The sequence below is a fragment of the Ambystoma mexicanum genome, chromosome 14 (assembly GCF_040938575.1).
Source record: "Ambystoma mexicanum isolate Mex_15411 chromosome 14, UKY_AmexF1_1, whole genome shotgun sequence".
Taxonomy (NCBI): domain Eukaryota; kingdom Metazoa; phylum Chordata; class Amphibia; order Caudata; family Ambystomatidae; genus Ambystoma; species Ambystoma mexicanum.
Genome location: NC_090940.1, coordinates 648428828 through 648456493, shown reverse-complemented (window position 1 = coordinate 648456493; position 27666 = coordinate 648428828). Strand labels below are relative to the sequence as shown.

Genomic DNA, 27666 nt, shown 5'->3' with positions numbered 1-27666 from the left:
ATGTTTACTATTTTATATCCCAACTTCAAATCAGTGTCTGGGCTCAGACCACCTCCTACCCCAACCCACCCCTCACACACCGGCCACCTACCTCAACCCATCTCTTTTTAAACCACGGCGGAACCCGAGCTTGCAAGGTCAGGGCATCTGGTCTACCTCTGACCCCTGGGCCACCCCCATAGAAGTTATTCTAGCTTTCTCTTGCTCTTCTCTCCATTGAAATTGAACCAACCTGCACTCCATCGAAGCAGTCGTCCAGGTGCACCTCCTTCTACCGAAGATGCCAATGTCATCACGCTCGGGGGCACAACTCCCTGCTGTGTGACATGCACAAGGCTGATGAGGTGACAAATCATTCCACCAGGGGGATTGCTGGATGTGGAAAAGATCTGGGGTTAGACCAATGTCTGGACTGTCGTGACTTGGGGCTAGCTAGCCTTTTGGTTGTAGCCCCCCAATATTCTATTGGGGCTACAAACAAAAGACCCACTGCTATAGCCTCTTCACCCCCCCTGTAGCAACGCCTCTGCATCCCACGTTCACTCCATTATTCCATGACATCCCTATTGTCAGGATTCACGTTGCCCCCATTCATTGACAGCATTGCCTAATGAAACTGGTATACGGTAACGACATAGACCGCAAGTGAACTGAGCATAGCACAGGGGCAACAACGCGCTGGTCTTGGAAGCACGACTGTGCAGAGCAACAGAGGTTCGAATCACGATCCATGCTTATAAACCGTACTCAAGTACGGTATTAGGCGCGTTGTAAAAAAAAAAACTATTAAATAAATAAATAAAATAAGTATAAAAACATATGCCTACCTCACTAAATTAGCAATACCGATTTTTCAACAAAAAAGTTTCAAAATTAGGAAATAGATGACAGAACAATACACACCTCAAGCTTACGTGAGCCGTCCCTTCATAGAGTTTATCGCAGGAGACATCGCTACTTTTACCTGCAAGTTCAAGCTTCCTTCTAGAGACACCAGCGGGGGACGTCGCGCGGCATGCTGTGCCTATAGATGCTGCCTGTCATTACCGGGACCACGCAGAACTCCCTCAGCACGAAGGGCGCTCATGGCCTACTAGATGCCAGTTATAACTCAATAAAAGTTGCAACACGTGCAAGAGTTATTGCTAAACTGGCGTTTCTCAAAAGTAACACAATGTGTTAGCCCTGTGTGCATGGTCCACCCAATTTAGACATTAGAAGGACGTTTCCACAATAAAGAGACACGAAACTCCAATCAGAGACAAAGTCGCAACATAGGAAAGAAAGCAGGTGTTTCTGCTGTAGGGCTTGATTTGCTAAACTGGCTTACGCCTGCGGTGAGCAAGCACCCAAAGAAAACAAAAGCTCTGTTGTATGCGCAACCTCGCAGCAAAGTGCCCTTCAAGCGCACACTTTTTATTGGTTTATTTTCAAGTACTTAACTCAAGTTCAGAATGCATAGTGACACATAATCCAAACTCCTAGTAATGCTCAACATTCATTTTTGAATTAATACTAGCTATTCCAGTAGCTGAAACCCCAGCCCTCCTAATCAGTGAATTGTAGGAAGTTCCCCTGGAATGATCAAGATCACCCAAGTGATCATTACCCCAAATGATGCACCTCAAATAAATGAAACAGTCCCTTGAGAAAGGATTTCCCCAACAATGTCTCTCCAACACATCACGTGATCAGCCACTGCAAGGCATGGCGCAAGCGCCAGTTCAAAGGTCACATCATCTGCTGTCAATAGACACAAACTCTGGTGAAGAGGCTGAGGCCACTCTCAGCCTGGACCTGGGAAAGCATGTGTTTAGGATCCGGAAAGTGCATTTCATTTGAAAGAAAAGTTCTTTTTGGCGAGAGTTGCACGCGGGTACACGATACAAATGTTAGTTGGCATTAAGAGGAGATCACATTAAATTGGCTAAATGTTTTCCTCCAATGGGTTGAAAGGAACAGAGTCACGTGTGAACCTCAATGGTCTATACATTCTTGCACTGAATGGATCCATGTGTCCACCTGACCTAAGTCATCCAATCACTCGGCCATTCTATAATCAACCCTGAAATGGGGGCACATGCTGTAGGCAGGTCTGTGCGTTGCCACGAGAATCAGGAACCTTCTGACAGATTAAAGGATCTCCTGCAAAACACGATCAATGTTATGGTCGGTTTATAAAGTGAACGGAAGGAACCCCTTCCTCCTACATGAAATTTGGGAGCAGAATAGGTTATTTCAGCTAACAAGCCGCACCGCCATGCAGCTTCCATCCCTATGTGCTTGCCTCCAGTTCAGAGCCACCCACTAATGCAGTGTGGATATGCAAATTAGCTGAAAAGGATCCCGTTTGCATCAGCAAATTGAGTCTGTAGAGCAGCACTATTTTATAGACCGCTTTTTCAACCCAAGATGGACAGCTCTGAAGGATGCAGATGACATGCGCGTTTCAACCTCATTAGGTATTATCCATGCGATAGACAGAGACCTCCTTGTGATGGAGAATTGGGGTATGGCGTATCCCTTTCAGCTAATGTGCGGATTTCATCCAACTGTGTTGCTCGGTGGCTCTGAAATGGGAGGGGGGGGTATTCAGGGATGGTTAGTAGGTGGTGCTGTGGTGTGTGCGCGTGTGTGTGTGTGTGCGTGTCTTGCTAGCGGAACTGCCCGTTCTTCTGGAAAAGGTGGGTGGGACAGAAAACACTGGCACATTATCCAATGGAAAGCAGAATGCAAAGCAGACACCAGATAATCTACTGAGTGAGGAACTTCTTAAGTGGGGATCTCATAAGGTGTACTCTCGTGACCCGTATGTTAGTGCTATTAAGGTTGGCAATGGTTTTATTATTTTATTCTTGTGTCGCAAGGATGTAGGTTAACACGGAGACATAGTGTCCCTCAGCTCCGTTTGTAAAGTAAGCAGTAGTTTGTTTGTGCCTACACCTCTGTGCGCCAAATTTCTGATGTAAATGAATACAAGTACGTAGTCAAGTTTCTTCAAGTATATTTTCTTAATTTATTTGATATATGTTCTGCCCATATGGATGACACAAAGGGAGATTCGCATTACATTCAATAAGGCCCGGATTTGAAAAAGGCACCAATGAAACGCCGAAACACGTGTCATCCATATGGGCAGAACATATATCAAATAAATTAAGAAAATATACTTGAAGAAACTTGACTACGTACTTTTATTCATTTACATCAGAAATTTGGCGCAAAGAGGTGTAGGCACAAACAAACTACTGCAGACACCAGATAAGGCTGCAAAAACATCTTTATATAACTGAGCACGAGAGCAGGAAGCAAGCCTATATTTAGTCACGTGGTACCTCCTTATTACAGATATTGCAAACATGCACTGTGCCTAGTTCTTCCATGATGGGAGATTGGAATTCAGACTGTGGCATTGCACCCTCAAGTTGGGGTCTGAACTGCATATGAAAACACTGGCTTTCTATAGAAACATCAACAATTTAAATAGAGCGAACGAACTTAAACGAGATCTTAACATACTCGGATAGCTGTGGATCTAAAGGGTAGTGGGGGCGGGACCCTGAAGACCCTAACCCGACTAGCCACAAACTGCCAACATGCATTGCACTCTAATGTCTACTTACAGCCCTGTTTTTGGTTCAAGGGCAATTATTAAGAGTGGAGGAGAGTAAAGTGTTTCCTCTGAGGGAGGGCTGTGGATATCCTCTAATCAAGACTTGGGTGTGCATTCACAAGATTAAATAGCACACAGTAACATTTAAATACTTCTAAACACTAAACTGAGCAACATTTTCCATGCCCTTTCAACATTTTCGGTGACAGGAAAAGTATTGAAATCCTTGCAGAACCGCATTAGAAAACACCACACCGGAGCAAAAAAGCACAACCGCCAGTGGTGAGCTGTGGCTTGGATGCTTAGATGCACCGCCGCCACCATCATCATCAAAAACAATCCTTTGGGGCCTTTTGTTTAAAGTAACAGGCGCTGCCCAGGCTTCCGACTGTGAAAGAATGAACCGAAATCCACCCGGCAGCAAATTAATCCAAGAAACCAGATTTCATAGACCAAAACAAGGTCCGGAGAGCCTACGTTCCCAACGGCGAGAAACGCCGAAACAATCCTTCTCAGCCAACGTGCTGTAAACAGACATGTTCTGTGGGTGGACCTATGCCAAGGACCACCCTCACCATCCGCTCCCGTAAACACCTTACATTTTAAACAATTATTCACAGCAGCGTAGCCAGGATTGTTTAACAAGTGGGGCCTGAAGCTAATGTAGTTTGGCCCACCGCAGAGACGTTAACATCGGCAAATGCCCACACAGTGCCGAGTGGGCATTTACAGACTTTGGGTAGGCCTTGCCCGCTCAGGTCCTACCCTTTCTACGCCCCTCTTTCGGGCGCTTCCGACTGTGGAGTTCCTCTCTTCCCTCCCTGAACAGTCAGAAGTTGCACCGCTGTGACACCTAACGCTGGATTTGGCGTGAGGAGATTAAACCTGAAAGAACAACCAACACCCCACATGCGTAATCAGAATATTGTGCACGTCCACAATTATTCACCTTCGATCACAGTCATTGAGGCAGCAGCTTATTGTCAATTACCATCTCGTTAATCTGCATTTCAGGTGACCTTTCTGAAGTAAATTTCTCCAAAATCCACAATTTACAACTGTATATAATATCGACACATCAAAATCAAATTTGTCTATATAGTAGTAACTCCGACAGGACACTTGCCCTACCTACAGTGCAGCGGACTGTCCACAAGAGCTTATGCAGAATTAAAAGGACATGCCTTCTCCCTGGGCAATGACCCCCACAAACCTTTTTAAAGACATCAATTTTGGGTTCCTTGAAGAGGAGATTCCCAACTCCCCTATTTTCAATCTTCACAAGCCAAAAATGGACAAGAACCTACATGTCGAGCTCAAACGGAACGAGCCAGCATGCAGATCAAGTCATCTATCAACATGCATTCACACGTCCCTATACTTATTTTATAAGCAATTCAAAGCCCGTTAGAACTGAGCTCTCATAGGTCCTGCTGTGTGGCGAACATGTGCACATCTGTTTCACAGGAACTGTACTGCATTCCCAGGACACTGCGACGCAGCAATCCCAAGAAACAGCTCTTCAACAATACAACACAACTGCTGACACTTGCAGTAAAGGATCCGTGTGTCTGTTTTCTCAGCTTTCCTTAATTTCTTTGAAAACCAAAATAAAATGTATTAGCATTTCAGATGGGGTAGCTCACTCCCTTCCTTTTGAACACCTAAAGATTTTGTCTTAGTTTCTTTTAAATCTGCTTTGAGTTAACTTGCAATGAAAAGGCCTGTTGGCCATAGAGCTACTGTGCAGCCTTCACAGGAAACGCATTCCTTTCAGAGAGACACAGTGCCGGGTTGACACAGGAGTCGGATGCTGGAAGGGACCACGTGGATTTAATTATGTGAATCTTGAGTTCCACAAACTATATTTAAGCATGGCAAAAATCTCTAAAATAAAACAGGTGGCGGTTTGAGGCATGGCATTTTATTTAACTCACTTGTCTGATAGCAAAGGCATAAAGAACCCAACGCGCCTCTTCCAAGACCAAATACAAAAATCAAAAAAACACAGACCAAATACAAAAATTAAAAAAAACAGAGCAAATCCAAAAATCAAAAAAACACAGACCAAATACAAACATTTAAAAAAACACAGACCAAGTACAAAAATAAAAAAAAAACAGACCAAGTACAAAAATTTAAAAAAACACAGACCAAGTACAAAAATTTAAACAAACACATCTCATTTTACTGTGAGGCTCAAAGTGACCAATAAAATTAAAATGAATAAAAGTTACCTGAAGCATTAATTCACAATCCTCTCGGCCGACAAAGATCATCTCCCGGGGTAGGCGGTGGCGGGTGCCAGAGCCGCTTACCAGGAACCACGATGTCACGCTCATCTTGAGTTTAGGCATTTAAACTTTCACCATCCTGTAGGACCAATGAAAACAAAGGCGTGTTAATAGGAAATCGGGCCCCATTAATGAAATATCAGACATGAATTCAACGATCATTGAAGAACACTTGCCCATGTATGATACAGACCGGATTAGCAGGTGCCACACCGGGAAATACCACAGAATTTCAGGGTTTTGGGAACCAAGGAAAACCAATTATTGGGATGCCATTGAGACGGGGCTTTGCCAGACTGTCAAGCTACAAGCACCGCAGTGATGGTGGAAGAGCTCACTTCGCCAGCTTCGGTGCATGGTCACGGCCTTCGATAAATGCGTCACCACGTAATTTAACCTTGCCCAGCTGACTCAGGTCCTAGTCAGGTCATCTGTAGCCTGCGTTAGTCTCGGTTCAGCGATACAGAGAAATGTGCATACATTAAAATAATTGCACCCTGCGTAGGTGACTCCCAATGTGTAGATTCCGAGAGACTCCGAGACTGTGGGCATGTGACGGATTTGGGAACAGCACTACTCATGGCAACGCCCTTTGGACTCATGGTTTCCTCGGTAAACATAGTTCCACTACTTCTTTTCGTACACTTCGACCACTGTGTTTAGTTGTATTCGAATGGCCAATACAAGGTTTTGCCTTGGAACAGACAATGCCCTAAACGAATAGTCAACCCACTGTATTTCGCTCCCTGGCCTCTTAGATCAATTTTCTCCCACTGAATTTACTTGTATTGTCCCAAGGGCCCTCGAGAAGGGGAGAAAAGTGCTGCTATTTTCTACATGGTATCTAAAGACGATTTTTGCCCACCTCGTGTTTCGTTACGACACATTCGAAGGGGTCACCCCTCCGCCCCCTCGGGTTGCCATCAAACACCCGCTGCATTTACTTGCCCATCTTCCCTGCACACAGACCAACCAAGCCACTCTCCTGCAATTATTTAAAATCCCTCCCTACAGACGTAAAACAGCCAAACTCTACACTTCTTCAACCCGCCCACATACCACCGTTCCACCTTTGCATCACAGCTGAGCAAGACTCCCTTGAGGACGCAACTGCCTTTATGCGTTCAAAACAGATCACCTAAAAGGAGACCCTCACGCAGCACTCAGTTCCTTCGAGTATGAATGCATCCACACAGCAACAGAGCCATTATGCATTTTCCCCTCTAGCCTAACCCACCCCAATCTCATTAGGATCCGGCGGAATGTGCAACAAAGCCATTATGCATTTTCCCTCTAGCCTAACCCACCCCAATCTCATTAGGATCCGGTGGAATGTGCAACAAAGCCATTATGCATTTTCCCTCTAGCCTAACCCACCCCAATCTCATTAGGATCCGGTGGAAAACGCAACAGAGCCATTATGCATTTTCCCTCTAGCCTAACCCACCCCAATCTCATTAGGATCCGGTGGAAAACGCAACAGAGCCATTATGCATTTTCCCTCTAGCCTAACCCACCCCAATCTCATTAGGATCCGGTGGAATGCGCAACAGAGCCATTATGCATTTTCCCTCTAGCCTAACCCACCCCAATCTCATTAGGATCCGGTGGAATGCGCAACAGAGCCATTATGCATTTTCCCTCTAGCCTAACCCACCCCAATCTCATTAGGATCCGGTGGAATGCGCAACAGAGCCATTATGCATTTTCCCTCTAGCCTAACCCACCCCAATCTCATTAGGATCCGGTGGAATGCGCAACAAGCCATTATGCATTTTCCCTCTAGCCTAACCCACCCCAATCTCATTAGGATCCGGTGGAATGCGCAACAGAGCCATTATGCATTTTCCCTCTAGCCTAACCCACCCCAATCTCATTAGGATCCGGTGGAATGCGCAACAGAGCCATTATGCATTTTCCCTCTAGCCTAACCCACCCCAATCTCATTAGGATCCAGCAGAATGCCTAGAGTACGCAAATGGCAGCAGTGGTAACGTAACAAAAAGAAATGTATCTTACAGAAAGGTGTTACAAAAGAGGGTGGACGGTCTGCAAACCGGAGGTTGAAAAGCAGTATGAATATTTCCCACATGCTGAGAGGGGAATGAGAAAGCTTATAAAAAAAATTTAAAATATATAAAGAAAAAAAAAATTCAAAAAAAAATAAAAAAAGAATAATCACACTTACAGAAAATAAAAGGTGCGTTAATTAGACCAACAATCATTCTGTAGATGAGCAAATGCTAGGCCTTTGTTCCAGACTTCAAGGTATCGCCAAATGGTGAAATCATGGTCTACCCTTCGAGGCCAGAACGCTTGAAGAAGGAAGTTGAAACCCTGGGTTGTGAATACATACATTCAATAAGCTATACATCGGTTGCTGTTCCCATGCTTGAATCTAAAAGGTAATGCATTTGAAGTCAATGCAAAGCGTACACAGGCATAGTACAGGTTGAAGACCACCAGGAGTTATATGCAGCGGTCGACGGTTCCGCATGTACATAGTCCATATTTCCTTCCGTGACCAGAAAAGAGCCATGATGCAACCTCTTGCTGCCCATGTTCTTGTCATCTCCACTGCTGCCCTCGTGATTTGCGCAAATGGGTCCGCCATCTGAGCCCATTGTTCCAAAAGATTTATCAGTAACAGCTGAAGCTGCGGTCCAACAAAACCATCGCTCTTAAGACGAGTTTTAAAACCACTTCCATCTAGGCATGTGCTGCCAAACATTTGATATATGCAAAAAGGGTGCAGAATACATGACACGGCCATCTATATTTACAAACATTTCAATTAGCAAACATGACACATAAGGCAACTCGGCTTCCTGATCTATAAATACTCTAAGGATCTCTAATGAGGAGGAAACTTACTGCATTGTCATAGAAAGGAGGCGACTCAAATGCGAGCGTCACCAGTGTGCGAGTCATCAATTAGTGGAAATACCGGATGGCCGAGCTGCGAGGAGCCGAGGTAGGGCAGGAAAGGAGAGAGTATTGAAGAATGGAGGAATGCCACTGAACGCACTATTCCGCTAGATCAGTCTGAGATAACAGAGAGGAATGGCAGTGACATTTGCATGCACACATCTGTGGTGATATTTCACGTAAACCAAGCATGCCGTGACTCAGCACGGAGACTGTGGGATACAAGGGGTCAGCAATGTGAGGCGGACTTCTTTTGGATGATTGAGAACATCATAAAATGGCATATTCTGAACAAACACCTCACTATCCCTATTCTCACGAGGATTTCCCCACCTATCAAAACTAAAGGGAAACACCCTAACACAGGATGTCGGGACCTCACACTAAAACATCAAATGCACAAAGAAAATATTCAGCAATTCAAATGACAACATTCATGATATGATATTTTATTTATATCGCGCTCATATACAGGCGTTTCCGAGCGCGACAAGTCTCTTGCTAACTCCTACGTAACCTGGGTGACCTCCGCTTACCCAGGATTCAAGGTAAGCTTTGTTCCAATGTTCAACAAAAAGAAACAAGGAAATTAATGCATCTAATTCAGTCTCAATTCAGGTCTTGGTGTCTTCAATGTCAAAGTACAGTTTTGTTAGCCAAAGTTTCAATAACAGAACAGCTTCTCTCCTCTATGTGAGAAGACTTTCCACTTTACCAAAATAGCATCAATGTCATTCCCAGCCACAATGCTTTTCCACAACTTCCAGTTGTCCAAGAAGAATTACCACAGTTCAAAGAAAATACAACTTCTGTAAATGTTAATGAAACACAGTTCTTGGTTAACACTTAGTATGTCTCTCTTTACAAGATCAGGAGTGACAGTAAGTATCTTTGACAGGATGATTCTGCAGCACTTATATTCCACTTCAACTTCACCATGAGGACCTGTTCCCTTTGCCTCGTAGTGTTCCATGTTCATTTGTGCTACTGAAGTCTCAAAACTACTAACAACCAAATAAACCACCACAGCTTCACTTCTTTGTGACTTCAAACAGGTTTGGTTATGACAAGATTCTCAGGTACTTCAACACCTTCGAGTAGACATGGCAATATTCCTCGAAACGGAGGGACAGACCCTTTGCCTTTCTTGTCTGCCTGCAGCAATGCGCCACCACAACCTCAGTATTGTGTAATGTGAAACCGTTTTTAGATAGAACAAAATTAACTTTCTGTCACTTTAACATCTGTCAAGTAGACAGGCACTTGTGGTAAACAAAGCCTCCTTCCCAATCAGGAACAGCACCTGACCAGACAGCACCTCACTACCACCAGACAGCACCCCAGTGCCCCTTAAAATAACCAAGCAGCACCTCACTGCCACTTAAAATGGGTGTCGGTTCTGAGGCAATTGCAGTTCAAGATTTGTTTCTTTTTCTTTTTGTACATAACTACGCTCAAAATCACCCTGCAGTTTGGCAGGGTGTACTGTTAGACTTTATATGCGATAGTTTGTGGTTTCTGTATGTTTGTGTTGTTATGTGTTGTCTTTTCACGATTCGGTCTTATCACCTACCCTCATTTCTCCTCTGGCGTGTATGCCTTTGGGGTTAATAAGTTGGATTCCAATTGGTTAGTGTGTGTTGATGGGTGATTTGAGGATATGTTCCTGGAATGTCAAAGGCCTTAACATTCCGAGGAAGCGAAAAGAAGTGTTACACAGACTGAGGAGGCAGAAGGTTGATATTGCACTTCTTCAGGAAACCCATTTGCTAAATGATTCAACTCATCTATTCAAAAATAGATGGCATACTAAGTCCTTTCACAATTGCCACTGTTCCAAGTCAAGAGGGGTGTGTGCGCTCCTACGGAAAGGTTTGATGCTCCAGTTAGAAAAGGTGGTAATGGATGAGGAGGGGAGGTTAGGCTCCATCTATGGACCGTGTACTAGTGGTAGTCCTTTCTTTGGGAAGTTGTGGTTGCTCCTGAGGGAGATGGGCGGGGAGCGCATGATATTAGGGGGTGATTTCAATTGTGTGATGGACGGGAAGATGGACCGTTCGGCCCAATGTAGATTCACTGCCGAAAGTGCAAGTAGGTCCTTTAGGGAGTTTGCGGATAACTTGAATTTAATTGATGCTTGGAGGTTTGTTAATCCGGATGTGAGGGAGTTCTCATTCTACTCACCAGTGCATGACTCTCATTCGAGAATTGATTATTTCTTGGTTTCTGATAGGTTGGCGGACACGTTGCAGGATGTGATGATTAAGGAGAGAAGTATTTCGGATCACTCATTAATGTTAATGCAAATGAATTTAGGACATGCGAGAACAGAGTTCTCCAGGTGGAGACTCAAACCTTATATTTTAAAGGTGGCTGAATCTCTGGAAGTGTTTATGAGGAACTTTTTTGGAAATTAATGTGGGCTCGGCTTCTGATGTCATGGTTTGGGATAGTTATAAGGCGGCCTGTGCGAGGAGAATTAATGAATGTAACATCCCAAGCTAGGAGGGAAGGTATGATTGAACTTTGGAAATTGTAAGAGGATTTGGAGGTGGCACAAAAGAATTTTGCAGTTTCTAATAGTACGGATGATAGGCGGGTGGTTGGGAGGCTTAAGGAACTGCTGAAACAAAAAATGGATATACAATATGAAAAGGGCATGTTCGTTATGAAGCAAAAGTTCTGGGAGCAAGGTGACAAAAATGGGAAACTTCTGGCGAATAGGTTGCGGGGCCTAACAGATAAATCTTTTGTTCAGAAACTGGTGGATAATGATGGTAATTGTCTCGTCAAGAAAAGTGAGATTTGTGAAGGTCTCAGGAAATTTTATGATACGCTATATCGCGAGGATCAATTCCCGTCTCAGGCTGACATGGACGCCTTCTTTGATAAGATTGCCGTGCCGAGTTTATGTGCAGACCAGTCTGTGTTGGTAGATAATACTATTACAGAGGAGGAGCTGTTGGTGATGATTAATCAACTTGCTGAGGGTAAGTCACCGGGATTGGGCGATCTCCCGGTAGAGTGGTGTGCCGATACCATTCCTGTGCACATTGTACAATGGTTTTATAAGAAATGGGATAATTTGCCCCTCTATGAAAGAGGCTTGTGTGGTTGTCCTTCCAAAACCAGGGAAAGATGGTAAAAAATGTGAGAATTACAGGCCGGTTTCTCTTCTGAATGTGGACCTCAAGATCTTCACTAGAATATTAACAAATAGACTGGATGGGTGCATTGGTAAACTGATTGGTAGTTCAAAGGTCGGATTTATGAGGGGTAGATATGGCTACGACCATGTTAGGACGTTGATTGATTTCATGAGTTTGCCAAAAATGAGAATTCAAGATACCCTGTTGCTTTTTATGGATGCGGAAAAGGCCTTTGACATGGTCAATTGGTCCTTTCTTTATCAAACTCTTGAAAGGATGGGATTTGGTGCCACATTCGCTAACACTATACGTGCACTGAATTCTGATATTAGTGCGAAGGTGTGGGTTAATGGGGCTATGTCCTCTTCATTCTTGTTATCCAGGGGGACTAGACAGGGTTGTCCGTTGTCTCCGTTTCTGTTTAATCTGACATTGGAACCCCTCATTTTGTACATGATTCAGGATGGGGGTCTTCGTGGTCTTCGGTTTGGAGGTGATGAGTTGAAAGTTCTGCGTTACGCTGATATGACAATTGTTTTATCTAACCCAGCGGCGGGATGTGTGAGACTCGAACGGGTGTTTGAAGAAGTGGGTCGTTTGTCGGGTTACAAGATAAACTGGGGTAAAACGGTGGCCTTCCCTTTGCATGTGGATGTCCCACGTGACGTTTTGGGATTATGGAACTGCCACTGGGAGACGGGGGCGGTGAGGTGCTTGGGTGTTTCCTTGGTCCGAGATTTGAAAAGACTGACAGCTTTTAATGTTTCATGGATATTGGGGGTGATTACTAGGGACATATTGAAATGGAACCAGTTGAAGATGGGATTATGGGCCAAGATCAATGCAATTAAAATGGTTCTTTTACCAAAATTTCTTTACGTGATACAATCCATCCCCTTAAAATTCACGAAAAGGATACTTGCTCCCATTGACGAAGCATTTCAGGGCTTTCTTTGGGGGCTGGTAATCGACCTAGAGTGCCTAGATATATTTTGCACCGTCCAGTGAGTGATGGGGGATTTGGTTACCCGAACTTGGCAAAATATTGTGTGGGTTTTTTGTTGAAAAAAATCGACCTCATACTTCTCTGCTGATCAGGCTTATGTTCCCTTTTGGAATGTTATTGAGAGTTCACAATTTTCACCTTATGCTCTTAGAGATATATATTCTATGTTGAAAGTGCCGTCTTCGGTGAAAAAGTTGCCTATGATGTGCACTGCGAAGGAAGCGATATTGCACTTTGTTGAAATTGATGGGGGTAATGCTTGATGCACTATGATGCTTCCCTGTGGCATAATGCAGGTTTGCAGTTGGCAAACAAGCCCTTATGCTGGAAGAGCTGGATCAATAAGGGCGTTCTTCGTATTCGCGACGTGTGGTTGAATGGTCGTATGATTCCCTTTGACCAATTGAGAACGTCTTTTGGGATTGGTGCAAGGGAGAAATGTCGTTATGATGCTCTGAATGCACTATTGACTGAACGGACAGGAATGTTGGACGGTGGGATTATGGAGGAGAGGCCTTCGTTGTGTGGCCTTCTCCATTCGGCCTTGTATGATGTGGTTTCGACGTACATGGGATTGGTGCCGTTGGATGAGGCGGATGAGAGGGCTTGGGACAGACTTCGCTTGTCATGGACGGATGAGGTGGGTGCAGATATCCCTGTTAAGAGTGGAATTATTTGCTTCATGTGGGGGTGAAAGGGAAGATGGATTGGCTTTTTGACATGCAAGTTTTATCTAAGTATGAAAAGGTTATGTTTTTTGGTCAAGGAAAGGAAGGAAGTTATCATCATATCGGGGGGCCTTTTAATGACCTGTATGGTTGAATACATGGGTTCCAGGTTTTGCTGGCCTATTGGTTGAATGGGGATGGTGTAGGACTGTTCAGTGTGGGTCTTTTTGTTGTCTTGTCTTGTCTTTGTGGTTGAATGTCATGACTCTTTTCTGGAATTCAATAATGTTCTTTTGCTATTGGTTTGGGGGTCCATATTGTTAGACTTTGATTATCTTTATTCTGATGTTTTATGAGTTTTCCGATATGGATGTTTTCTTATGGTAAGATGCTTGTTGTACTGAAGCTTGTTTTCTAAAGTGCTAATACCCCAGACAGCACCTCACTGCCCCTTAAAAGAACCAAGCAGCACCTCACTGCCCCTTAAAAGCATCAGACAGCACCTCACTGCCCCTAAAAAATACCAGGCAGCACCTCACTACCCCTTAAAAACCAGCAGACAGCACCTCACTGCCCCTTAAAATCACTGACATCCTCCACACTGACGACATCCACATATACCCAGGGGACATGCCCCTACAAACAGCGCCAAACAAACACCACAGGACAACATATAAACCCCATGAAAATCATATTAGATAAAGTCATGGCGCCAGAGTCCCTGCGCCAATCCCAGCATGCCCATGAAGTGCAGGCAAATAAATGCAAAAATGACATGGCGCTAAAGTCCCTGCGCCATTCCCCACACCCCCATGTCCAATTCAACCAACCTGGAAAAAAAAACATTGTAAACTACAAACTTTGCCAATGAACCCCAACCCACGAGTCCATACTGCAAACCCAGGGAAAGTCCTAAACATTAGGCCACCACAAACACAACAGCAGTACACACAAGCCGGCCCTAAACACCTAACAATCCCCAGGACCCAGCCCATGACACACTATCCCGAGGCCACTACATATACACAACGATCATCACATACCTCCCCCGACACCTACCTCATCCGAACCTCTGGACTTGATAGATTCTCATGCTATGCGAGCCCCAGAGGTCTGGATCCAATTCCCTCCAGCACACCGTCATACCACGGCTCCAGTCACTTAACCTCACTCTCCAGCAGCGAAGCCGCCTAGTGGACTCCAGCGCCACATCTGCCTTAACTTCAACACCCGACGGCGCTCCCAATGAGGCTCCAAACACTTCGTCTCCCCCCGATCCACCGGACATCATCTTTCCATACTGCAGCCATATCCCCCGCTGCAGCAACAGAACTGTACACCTGCTGTTGCAGTGAATGTTCCTACCTGCATAGCTCCCAAACATCTTTATAAACAGCCGTTCCATGCCGCTTCACTTCGGCCCCTCTCCACAAAAAATCCACATCAATACTCGAAACGGCCGCAGATTTACAGCAGCTCTCTGCCTTCATGTCGCATTCCAACGGAGCGTTGCGTTCCAGCAAGACACGCTGGGACGCCGGCCCTTCTCCCTGCGACGTCATCACTCCGCTTGCAGACACTAAGCGGACAATACGGCCATCAGTCCTAGCACCAACTGCCTCGGCCATAACCAAATGCTGCTACACTGAGCCGATGGGCTCTAAACAGCACAATGATGTAGGAATTCCTCAGCTGGCTGTGCCGACCCGCTCCTGACTGCGCGGCACTCACATCACTCGGTCAAACTTCACTGCGGGAACCTCCACTCACAGCAGCGCCAGCAGACGCTAAACACAAAGCTGCACCTCACAGCTTCTGTCCCCCGAGAGGGCACCCCAGGCCTCCTCAGCCCCCATTAGACTTTCTGCAGCGCAGATGCCAATACCAATATGGACAGCCGCTGGTCCTCTGGAAAAGAGCACAATATGATGTGATCCTTCCACTCGCGCAGGGCCCCTCTTCCTCAGCCCTACAAATGGACCTCCTCCACTCCTGCACCGCCCGGTAGCAGGATAAGCACGGCCACCACCTCTGGCCACCTGGCAACTGGACTTGACCTGCACTGGACTCTCAGGATCCCCGACCTGGATCCTAACCTGGACCACCACTGACCGCCCGGCCTGCAGCTGCCAACTGCTGGATGGAGGTCTCCCTGGAAGGCAGCGCTTCTCACCTGCTGCCCCTTCCCAGCAGCAAAGAAAACATCCTCGTCGCCAGTATTGTAAACTAAGCCTCCTTCCCAATCAGGAACACCAGAAGGTAAGTAGTTTACATGTATATTTATTTCTCTTGTTCATAAGTAGAGAAAGCACTGCTACACCCAACCAGCCCAGCACATTAGGTCCAGCTGACACCCGTAGAACCCAGCACTCCAAACATCCATCAACACTCCACATGGAATGTCAGTGACATCACCACACCATCATACCACACATAGCCATAATCAGGCCACAGCACAGATTATGACAGCACTCTTCCTCTGAACCTTCCTTTCAGGGGGACAGCCTCTTCGCCTCCCTTGTCTGTCTGCAACCAACAACAACCCAGAATTGCCTTTGAGACACACGTACGATATTTGGCAATTTAGGTTGTATCAACTTCAAAGAATGTTTACAAGTAGCACATTTCCTTTACCCAAACTTGCATTTAACCCTCTGTCAACTGTTAGCCAGAATAATTACCCAGAAGCTTTGTTGCCACTCTCTTGGCTTCAGATAATGTTTGCACACTTGTATCAGGCAATGCTGAAGTTCTATTTGGCTCACAATAGTGTTTAGCCTGTTCTTTGGCTTTGGGAAATGCTAGTTTCAGTCTCAATGGGGAAAATACATTGTTCACTCTTGGCTTGGGCAATGATTGCTCTCTCCAACTCCAAATAATGTTTAAACACTTGACATTCTCTTTGTTAGCAATTGTTGACTGCGTTAATAAAGATTCAGAGGTCACTCTTACTCCTAGAAACGTAATAGGCACACAGGGAACCAGAAGACCCCGGGAAGGAGTCCCTTGGCCGGGGTGACCTAAAAAGGAAGGAACTTACAGGACGCTTCCTTTTTTCTTCGATGAACTGCTATAAATGAGGAGGAGGAATCTGCCGGAACACCACCTCCGACGAGACAAGACCCCCCCCAGGTTCGAGAGTCAGGAAGCATCTGCCCTTCCCTGGCCACACGAGAAAGGTCCCAGGCCAGGTTTCTGGGAGGAATCATTACTGATCGCAGGGAACAACGTAAATGCAACTAGGAGTCATCAACGCCAAAAGAGGAAAGATACAAATCTACACCTGGGTGGAGACAGATTCAAAATATTTGTGAGTTCTAAAACCAACAGAGGAGAACTTTAAAACATGGTTACGTTGCGCTCAATCCGGTCCCCAAGTAACACCCTTCCGGTAAACATTGCCTCACAAAATTCTTGGGAATTCTGGAACACTACACCCTCCAAAGCCAGCATCACTGGTTCATGGCACCTATCAATATCAGACTCAATTGTGCTCTAGAGCTCCAGCAAGAATAAATGAACTGTATTCAAATTATGGCCACCAACCAGCTCTTCTCTAAACGACCAATACCAAAGGTTAAAAAGGTGAGTCCTTAAGAGAGGTCATAATGAAAGCATAAGGACAAATGATATATACTACCGTCCCCAGATTTGATCAATCTTCAGTCTAAGCTGAACAGCCTGTCACACCTAGCAAAATGTATCAATCTAGAAACCCTCCAACTGAGGTTTTCAAAGGGCTTCTGACATTCTCCAAACCTGCAACTCCCAATATTCATCCAGACTCAAAGGCTCCATCAATTGCATATCTTCTAAACCACGGGTGCACAGACATACGGCCCGGGGGCCGAGTGTGTCCCGGCATGTTGGTTTTTCCGGTCCACCAGGGTCAACCACTTTCTAATGGAGGGCAGCTCGCAAGCAGCAACGGCTGCGCTCCATTAGGAAATGTTTGCCATGTCGGGTTGGGAAAAACACTGACCATCCATTGGTTCAGTGCATGTACTATGTGGCTCTTAAGAGTGGCTGGCATGGTTAAAGGTTTGTTGCCGGAAGGCATTTCAGCCTTGGCACGCCAGTTGCAGTACAAGTTCAGAAGAGGCCCGCCTGCACGCCACCTTGCTAGCCAGCCTACCTTCAAGCTTGCTCCTGACCCAGCTCTCCCCCAGCTGCTCCCCAGGTATGTGCATTCTAGTTGGGAGGGTGGGTGTCATGGGGATGGCCTTTTGGCATGGAGGTCATGGGGATATCCTTTTATTTTGCATAGTGTGTGGGTGGGCGTTATGGGGCATAGTGTTTGGTTGGGGTGGGTCATGGGGCATAGTGTTTGGTTGGGGTGGGTCATGGGGCATAGTGTTTGGTTGGGGGTCATTGGGCATGCTGTTTAGTGGAGGCTGGGGGTACATGCAGTTTGCTGGGGGGCTCAAGGTACACGGGATATGCCATTTGGTGGGGAAGAGAAAGGGGAAACCAGGGCCATGCCATTGATGGGAAATGGGGGGTGGGGGGAAACCAGGGCCATGCGTTGAATAAAAATTGGGATTGAAAAAGTCACCCGCCCTGCTCTCTCTCCCTTCCTTCCTTCCCCCCTCCCTGTCTCTCCCTCCCTCCCTCCCTCTCTCCATCCATCCATCCATCCCTCCATCCATCCCTCCATCCATCCATCCCTCCATCCCCCCCCCCCCCCGGCCCACTATAGGTAGCATCTAGGATACATTCAGCCCTCAGCCAATGTCAGTTCTGCAGCCCTGCTCTAAACTAAGATTTTCACAGACCACCATGGCATTGCCATCAACCAGCTCCAGTCTTCAAACTACGTGGAAAGCAGTCCCCAAACAACTCCAACATGGTCATCTACTCTTCTTTGAATCTTTGACCACAGAACAATTTGTATCACTTCACTGAAGGCAGAGCTTCAGGGACAGAAGTGGGGAGGCAAACTAGATTAAGAAGACCACTGCTCGTCGTGGTACTTAGCGAGTATCAATGGGCCTATGTTACGTCCTGTAGGACTATCCAGGTGGCCCCTTAAGAATGGGTGATCGAATGTTCATGTGTGCATAGTGAACGCTAGCTGAGAGAATGTTGGGTGTATGGGTTTGAATGAATGTTCCTCGTTGGCCTCTCAGTGGGGCACAAGCTTGGCAGAAGGAGGCAGCCGATGGACGCCTCTCGTCCTTGGATGTACCTTGAGGCTTAACAAGTGACTGGACTTTAGTACCTATGAATAACGCCGAAGTAATTTGTAACCTTAAGTCTCCTTCCTCATTCGTACCTGAAATCCGGAGGTGAAGCTTTAACAGCATAGGAAGAAGAGAAAGTCTGGCAGCCTATCCCAGGCCAGCTGGATCCACCTCCCTTTATTCTCCAGGGCCTCTTCAGTGGCCTCCCAACCCCTTTGCAGTCTTCATCATTTTCACCAAGTCTGACCCACCACCAAAAAGCTTTCACCAAAAAGTACTTGACTTGTATGAGTAGGCAAACATTCCAAACTCATGCACGCTCTCTTAAGAGGGCACCATTTCTATTAATATATTATTTTTGATATGTAAATACAAAAGTCAGATGGGGCAAGACAAACTAACAGCACATAGAATGACCCGCCAAGATGCAGTAGCATGATACTCAGAGGGCAACTCTAGACATCGCATATTCCAGGACTTCCTGAAAAATTGCTTCTGTGCCCATGTGACGAACTCCATGACAACAAAATAGAGGACGGATTCAGTTATTTAACATGAACGTGTTTCATTAAAGCAAAACAGAAACTTATTTGGATCCTTTGTGGTTGTCAAGTTGAAACCAAAAGCCTCACTACATTATTGTCTCACGTTCCCAAATACACTAAAAGTTCAACTAAATGAACATTATTCAGATCGCTTTGAGCCATGGGACCCCAGTTCCCTAAAAGTCAGGATTTCTTTAGACAATCTTCTCTCAATTCTTTCTTTCCGGCATCAGTTGCTTACAAATTGGAATCCTCCTTCTTTAACAGCGGCATTTTTTGCTGTTCTTCGAACGGTTGTCCCAGTGCCGATCTTCCATCATCCCCAATAACAGAACAAACAGCCCGTTCAGCCTCCAGGCCCAAACCTTGCAAAGTTCGCAATCATGAGAGAAATCGGCCAATAGTTCCCAAACTGGTGGGGATCTCTACCCGGTATCGAAAGAACAGATTCTAGAAGCGTATCGGTGATCCTGAATCTAACTTGCTTCCAGGCCTTCAAGCGCTTCTATCAAAACGGGACAAACCAGGGCATCCATCGCTTTGTACAATTCTCCTGACAGGCCCTTTAGGTCCTGCAGACATACAGCTGGGAATTTGCTCCACATGTTATTTGAGGATCTCATCCATTGAGCTGGTGCCCTCCTGTGAGATCTCTGACAAGATGAGAGACTCTACAACAGAGGGCTCATCTGCAATATTTTGAACCAAGCTAATGGGGAATGCTCCGCTCTCACCATACTCCTCTAGTTACTTTCATAGCGTAGCGTTTCTCCTTTCTGTCTTACTTTTATCCCCGCCCCCACAATTACAAGATCAGAAATGTTCAAGCAATTAAGGATCAATTTCCATCTTTCAAAATGTTCCAGTTCTCAGGCTCCTTCTGGCAGCATATAGAATACATATTGCACTCGGAGACGGAGCCAAACTATGTCCAGTCTTGGTCCGGGGCCCTTGTTGGCAGCATATAAAAACTCAACTTTTCAATTAACCATACAATCTCCACACTCCAGAGGTATTGTGTGTCCAAGCGCTATAGGAAACCCCTTATTTTACCTCCATTTGCACAAGCTTCACAGTGATTGGGGTTTGAGCAGATTTTACTTATATCAGCAGAATTGGATCTCTCCAAGTCAATCCTAAAGCTACAATTATGTGTGCTAGGGACGGAGGCATTAGCTCTGGCAAACGGGCGATTCCATCTCGAGACGAGACAAGCCCAGATCACTTTGCTCCTTGACAGTTCTGCCATGCCTTCTGTGGCTCATGTTTTGGTGTAGACAATCCTTTCCAGGATGAGACGCCACGCAGATAGAAGTCACCTCCAACAATCCGGTCCGGAGATGAATTTACTAATTCTGATGACGGAGATTGGATTATGGAGGTTGAACATACATTCGGTAGGCAAACGTTGAGCAGTAAAAGCACTTGCTTTGTCGATCTTCACTTGTACTAGAACATTTAAAAAAAAAATGGCACTTCCAGGTAATTGAGAAATAAAATCAGGTCCTTTGAACTAGTTTCAAAATGGTAAAGGATTTCCAAAGCTGCCACTGTCCTGGCTTCGTCATCCACTAAATGGGTATCCAGGCCCAACGCAGCAAAAGGGCGTGCAAACTGCCCGATCCCTATAAAAGGCTCTAATGAGGATTATCCACTGTTGGCTTCTGGCATTTGCAATGCGCAGGAGGAACACGGTCGCACCACGGTGAGCATACACCGCTGGCTAGAGAGCAGCGAGCGAGTTCGTAAAGACCGATCAGTGATTAAACGTTGTTCAAGAGGAGCACTCTCTCCCCGCCAGGAAATCCTCTGTTAAAAGACAAGTCAGCTTTATCTGTAGGACTATCCAAGAATCATCTCTCACATCAACCCCAAATCTCACATCCGAAAAAGCCTGAAGAAAAGATATACAATATACCCAACTATAAACAATATGCCCAACTATAAACAATCTGCTCAACTATAAAGAATATGCTCTACTATAAACAATAAACAATATGCTCAACTGTAAACAATATGCCCAACTATAAACAATCTGCTCAACTATAAACAATAAACAATATGCTCAACTATAAACAATATGCCCAACTATATACAATATGCTCAACTATATACAATATGCTCAACTATATACAATATGCTCTACTATAAACACTCCAAAATAAGTGATGGACTTCTGGCATCCCGCTGTCCTGCCAGTCTCGGCATACCAGGCGCATGATGGGGTCCTTACAAAACATAGGTTTGCTGGTGTCCTCAGATCCCCTCAGCACATCTGGTCTTACTCGCCAATGGCCAGTGGCGATTGCATATTCTGTGCCCCTTGTATGGCTTAATAGCAAGATTATCACATAGGGCGATACAGAGTCGCGATACAGAGTCGCTCTCATGCGCCATTGAATCATGTCATCTTTACTAAAAAATATTCCAAAAATGTACTGGTTTTCAGGATCAAATTTAATTCAGGCATTGTATATTCAAATTTGTATACAGGGGACTAGCAAAACAAAAAACAAAACAAAAAAACACACATACTTAAATTTCCACAATGCCACTCTTAAAGTAGTACACATTATAAAGTTTCCCTACAGTCCCAGGGTAACCTTGCACGGAGAGTTACGGGCTTTGGGAAGTGGAACTATTTTGTCAAGGCACACCCGACTGCTTTTGTTTTTTTTATTGTAGGGGTGTCGAACTCCACCTGAATTGTGGGGTGGTCAGGAGCAGATCGTCTCATTCATTTCTTTCCCAGACCCAAATCGAAACAAAATCTTCATAGGCCTCAAGCTTGAGATGTACGGTCTGCTCCTTAATATGGTCTCTGTAACCACTAGGTCTATGCCAAAAGTCTTGGAATAAATAGTGCTTAACTGCACTCCCCCCACCTTCCTGCTTCTTAAATCGCCCAGGCTTTGCAACGCAGAGATTTGGCTAATGTCAGTGTACCTCGAAATACAGCCCCAAATGAGGCATTGTGTGTTAGCGCAGTTCCACAGATTGGTAACTAAATCCTGGAACCAGTCTACAGACATGGCACTGTGGGATGATATAAACGCACTGGTGGGGCAGTGTGGGAGGCTGCGTCTGGGCACAATTGGAGGGTGAGGCAGTGTGTCCTGGTCCAAACCAAAGATGGGACCATGCATCAAATAACACGTGAACTTGTGTGGCACCCGAAGAGAACATTAATCCACACATAACCCCACACATGAGCCACTGAATCGGTATGTAAACCCACAGATGGGGGAATTAGCTGCAACCATGGTAAATCCTGGCCCACATCTGAAGAGAAGGCCCTGGATTCTTGCAACACATCCACAGGCAGGGGGAAATGGACACTATGGCGAGTAGCGAGCGGTCTGGTGCGACGATTCACAGGATTTCATCACTTCTCTCCAGAGGGGAGCCCTTCCCTATGAGGCTAGAGAGGTGAGCCTGCTATGCAGCATTCCTCCTAGGGGTGGTGGAAAGCAGGACCTCACAGGGAGAGACTCCCCTCATGGGGACAAGGACTCCCATCTGTGATGGAATTCCCTAACCCCCTTGACTTCTGAGTCCATGAAATCCTCGAGGTCCTCCAAGAACCAACCTGAAAGCACTACGGTTTGTTACTGGAATATTCCCTCCTTTCCTCGCTTAAGACTTAATACTACCAAGACAAGGAGGAACATACAGAGTGATAATAAGTCCTCTCCAAAAAGTACTGTGAAGAAGAAGATTGAAGGAGTGATACAAACTACTCCTTTTCTAAGTCTAGACAGTACTTAGAAGAAGTGGCCCAAAAGAGCCATGAACAATATTCCATTGATACAATGGAAGAACTATTGCACTCTGCTGTAGAGGTCCCAGCTACAGGACATCAAAACCAAGAAGGGACTCAATGAAGAGAGAACCCAGCGTGAAGCCCGTCAGCCCCAGGAGATTAAAACCTGGGAACGAGGAAGTGAGCAGGAAGAAGCTGGTCCTCGGTCATGAGGACACCCTGGAACGGTAGTAGAGCACTCCATAGTAAGACAGAGACCCGACCTACGCAGAAGCTGGAGAGGCAGATGGTGGCGTGACCTCGGAGGTGGACCGGGCAGTCCTTCAACTACGCTGACACCGAAAGGACAAGAAACCAGCAGAGCCAGCACGGTGCAGCAGGAAGCGGAGAGATACGCGAAGAGCGTTAGACAAGAGCGAGCGAGACCAACTCCCCATGAAGAACCAGTGATGTGCCCCCACCAGAAAGAAGTTGACCGGAGCCACAGGGTACTAGTTAGGGGTTTGGCCAAAAGTGAAGATTGACCTCCCTCATCACAGTAATTTCAGGAAAGATACTGAGAGTGAAGAGTGCCTTGGGAATCATCTCCCTCGTCACAATAAACGCAAGAGAGCTAAAGGATAAAGATTGGTACATGAGAGGGTCATCAGAGGGTTTGTGGAAAAAGCCAAGGACATTACAGGAGTGATCTCCCTTGTTGCAACAGCCAAGAGGAAGATATGGAACGTACAGAAACGTACATAACGCTGGGAAAGAATAACTGTTGGACATTTAACCAAGCCCAAAGAAGCTGCTGGGAGAAATAACAAGGGCTTATCAGAACAGTTACAAGAGACTATCCGAAATCATCCCTTATGGTTGGACCCCGAGAAGGGAGTCATTTGCCCGGCTTCATTAAGGTTTGCTGAATACATTTGATTAGTGGTAGGGTCAGAGTAGGGTCGTTTTGGACAGAGGATGGATTCTTTAGACTCACAACCACCCTGACCACGAGCACCCGTGTTAGAATTCAGTAAGGTAGCACAAACCTTAAGTTATAGGGAAAGAAAGGTACGTTTCCTATTATTTGAATAAAACCTTGAGTTTAAAATGCCACCCTCGTCAGACGACTCCTTCCGACGTCCCACACTGGGTACCATTTGTAATCAAATTGACTACTTCCTGTAAACTGCAACAAGCCAAGTAGATCTCCCTAGTACACATCAACTATACGCAAAACCAAAATGTGCAATTGGAACCGCTGGGTTACGACATTTCTCACATATCTCCCGTAGCCTCGGGAGGATAGCTCAGAGGCAACGCGCTCATCTTGGAAGCAAGAAGATGCAGAGCAACGCAGGTTCGATTCCCGGGTGCGTGCTTAGAAAGCTCTGGGTATTAAGCGCGTTATAAATAACCCATTAATATTACAAGATAGAACCTTGACACCAGCAGCCCACATTCAGCCTAAAAGCAAAAAAATGCCATTTAACTGAAGTCTTTTCTGGCAAAGGACCAGTTCTTTCTTGGTTGGATAGAACAAGAAAATAAAGAACACGGCATCTTGAAAATGTGCTACTTGTTGATCAAAATAAAAGTCATTTTTAAATAAGAAAAAGACAAGCTTACTTGTGGCAGCCGAGGGCACTCAAAAACGGAATAATGTTGAAGGTTAAACGCGCGTGTGGACGTTGTGACGTGTAACTAGGGAATGGCAGAACACTGGAAAAGGAGACGTAAGCCACTGTTGGGAGTCATAGGCTCCCCCGGGCACACTGAACAGTCCATGGGCCCTACAGAAAATACCCTAAGCATTTGAGCCGGGCCTTGCCAGGCAATGGAGGAAGTCTTACACTGCAACTTCTGCACAGCGTTCAGGGGGCTTTAGGATCCAGGAAAGAATTACAAATGAGTCTCCAAATATTTGTGGGGCCCGGAGAAGGGACTCTAGACAAACCCGATAGGTATCACCTTACATCCTGCAGAAGAAAGCCATTGGTAGATTGGCTGAACAGAGACCGCTGAACAGAGACCGCAGTTCTGATAAACTGTTTGCGGTGAGGTTTACACTTTCATTCCTAGCAAAGAGCGAATCAGGGGTTTCAGAAAGGATTCCTGTAAGAAACAGAGCGCAGACATCTCGGTGCACACCGATGAGAGGGGCCAAAGCAAAGGAACATTCCTGCCCTAGTCTATCACAATGTGAGACCTCGGACTCCCTAGGGGACCATGGCCGGCCCTAGCCAAGTCTGCAGGGTGACACCGGCCCCATCGCTTCATTATCAGACGCCCCTATCCAGTATAGGAGACGCCCCTATCCAGTACAGGAGACGCCCCTATCCAGTACAGGAGACGCCCCTATCCAGTACAGGAGACGCCCCTATCCAGTACGCCCCTATCCAGTACAGGAGACGCCCCTATCCAGTATAGGAGATGCCCCTATCCAGTACGCCCCTATCCAGTACAGGAGACGCCCCTATCCAGTACGCCCCTATCCAGTACAGGAGACGCCCCTATCCAGTACAGGAGACGCCCCTATCCAGTACGCCCCTATCCAGTACAGGAGACGCCCCTATCCAGTACGCCCCTATTCAGTACAGGAGACGCCCCTATTCAGTACAGGGGACTTCACTGAAGAGGTAACCCTGGCCGTTCACACAGGTCAAATACAAATGACGTTAGTACAATACCAGCTTAGCGACCTAGGTTAACTCACGGTCAAGTTATGGACCCCTAGCCAAGACAACATGGCAAAAACCGAGACATGCCGGCAAAGAGCCAACCATCCAGGCAATTCTAACCCCTTGTGGTGAGTTTTCCCCGAACCCAGTTTCGTAATTTCCCCCTTTTCCAAATTTGTACTTGAAACCACAAATTATTACGTTCCGTGTTACCATAGTTTTTGCATTTTATCCATTCCAATTTACAATCTAAACCACACAAGCTTCTCTGAATTACATACATAATTATTAATTAATAGTAGCTTTAATGAGACAAACATCACCAGCTCATGGAGCATTCATGTCTATGGTTTACTGGAAAAAATACAAGGAAAACCTGAGGGATAGAGGGGTCTGAAGCGTGAGGGATAGAGGGGTCTGAAGCCTGAGGGATAGAGGGGTCCGAAGCCTGAGGGATAGAGGGGTCCGAAGCCTGAGGGATACAGGGGTCCGAAGCCTGAGGGATACAGGGGTCCGAAGCCTGAGGGATACAGGGGTCCGAAGCCTGAGGGATACAGGGGTCCGAAGCCTGAGGGATACAGGGGTCCGAAGCCTGAGGGATACAGGGGTCCGAAGCCTGAGGGATAGAGGGGTCCAAAGCCTGAGGGATAGAGGGGTCCAAAGCCTGAGGGATACAGGGGTCCAAAACCCGAGGGATACAGGGGTCTGCAACCCGAGGGATACAGGGGTCTGCAACCCGAGGGATACAGGGGTCTGCAACCCGAGGGATACAGGGGTCTGCAACCCGAGGGATACAGGGGTCTGCAACCCGAGGGATACAGGGGTCTGCAACCCGAGGGATACAGGGGTCTGAAGCCGAGGGATAGAGGGGTCTGAAGCCTGAGGGATAGAGGGGTCTGAAGCCTGAGGGATAGAGGGGTCTGAAGCCTGAGGGATAGAGGGGTCTGAAGCCTGAGGGATAGAGGGGTCTGAAGCCTGAGAGATAGAGGGGTCTGAAGCCTGAGGGATAGAGGGGTCTGAACTGAAGCCTGAGGGATAGAGGGGTCTGAACTGAAGCCTGAGGGATAGAGGGGTCTGAACTGAAGCCTGAGGGATAGAGGGGTCTGAACTGAAGCCTGAGGGATAGAGGGGTCTGAACTGAAGCCTGAGGGATAGAGGGGTCTGAACTGAAGCCTGAGGGATAGAGGGGTCTGAACTGAAGCCTGAGGGATAGAGGGGTCTGAAGCCTGAGGGATAGAGGGGTCTGAAGCCTGAGGGATAGAGGGGTCTGAAGCCTGAGGGATAGAGGGGTCTGAAGCCTGAGGGTTAGAGGGGTCTGAAGCCTGAGGGTTAGAGGGGTCTGAAGCCTGAGGGTTAGAGGGGTCTGAATAAATCGTAGCCACCGACATGGAACTGGGCGACTCTCCGAGCCGGTCATGCCAGTACAGAAGGCGGAAGACCATATCGAAATCAGTTGCCATCCGACCACACCGGGGAGATTGCAGCCGGCGTTTCCAAGTCGCAACCAAAGGTGCTGGAGAGGAAAAGGGGGCAACTGCCCTCTTACTTCTGTAGCAACGGGTGACAAGAGCCACGCTGTGCCGCCGTGGAGAGATATACCCTGTCGCTGCTGACTACTCCTCGTCAACGCTGCAAAGGATAAAACACGCTTGGCCTTTCAGCATTGTACATCCACTCCACTGCTGCTACAGCAGTAACTTGCAGCAGGATCTGCAATCCAGCTGCAGCATTTGATAAGTGGAGCCACAGTCCCCAAGTTCCCAGGTAGCACAGCAGATTAGGGGACTGTTGGCGAAATATTACATGTTGAGATCAACCTACAAATCCTTTAGGTTTTTCGAATTCCTTCTGTAAAAT

The 27666-nt window shown here is 46.4% G+C and overlaps 1 protein-coding gene across 4 annotated transcripts in view; it reads right to left on the bottom strand.

Moving 5' to 3' along the window:
• CEP170B (centrosomal protein 170B) overlaps positions 1–5987 on the bottom strand; it is a 249526-nt gene extending 243539 nt beyond the window's left edge. For all 4 annotated transcript variants that reach the window (XM_069638152.1, XM_069638153.1, XM_069638154.1 and 1 more), the window contains exon 1: positions 5851–5987. In XM_069638152.1, coding sequence (XP_069494253.1) covers positions 5851–5970 — 120 coding nt within the window. In that variant the 5' untranslated portion in view covers positions 5971–5987. The remainder of the gene's footprint in view (positions 1–5850) is intronic.
• Between the last annotated feature and the right edge of the window lie 21679 nt (positions 5988–27666).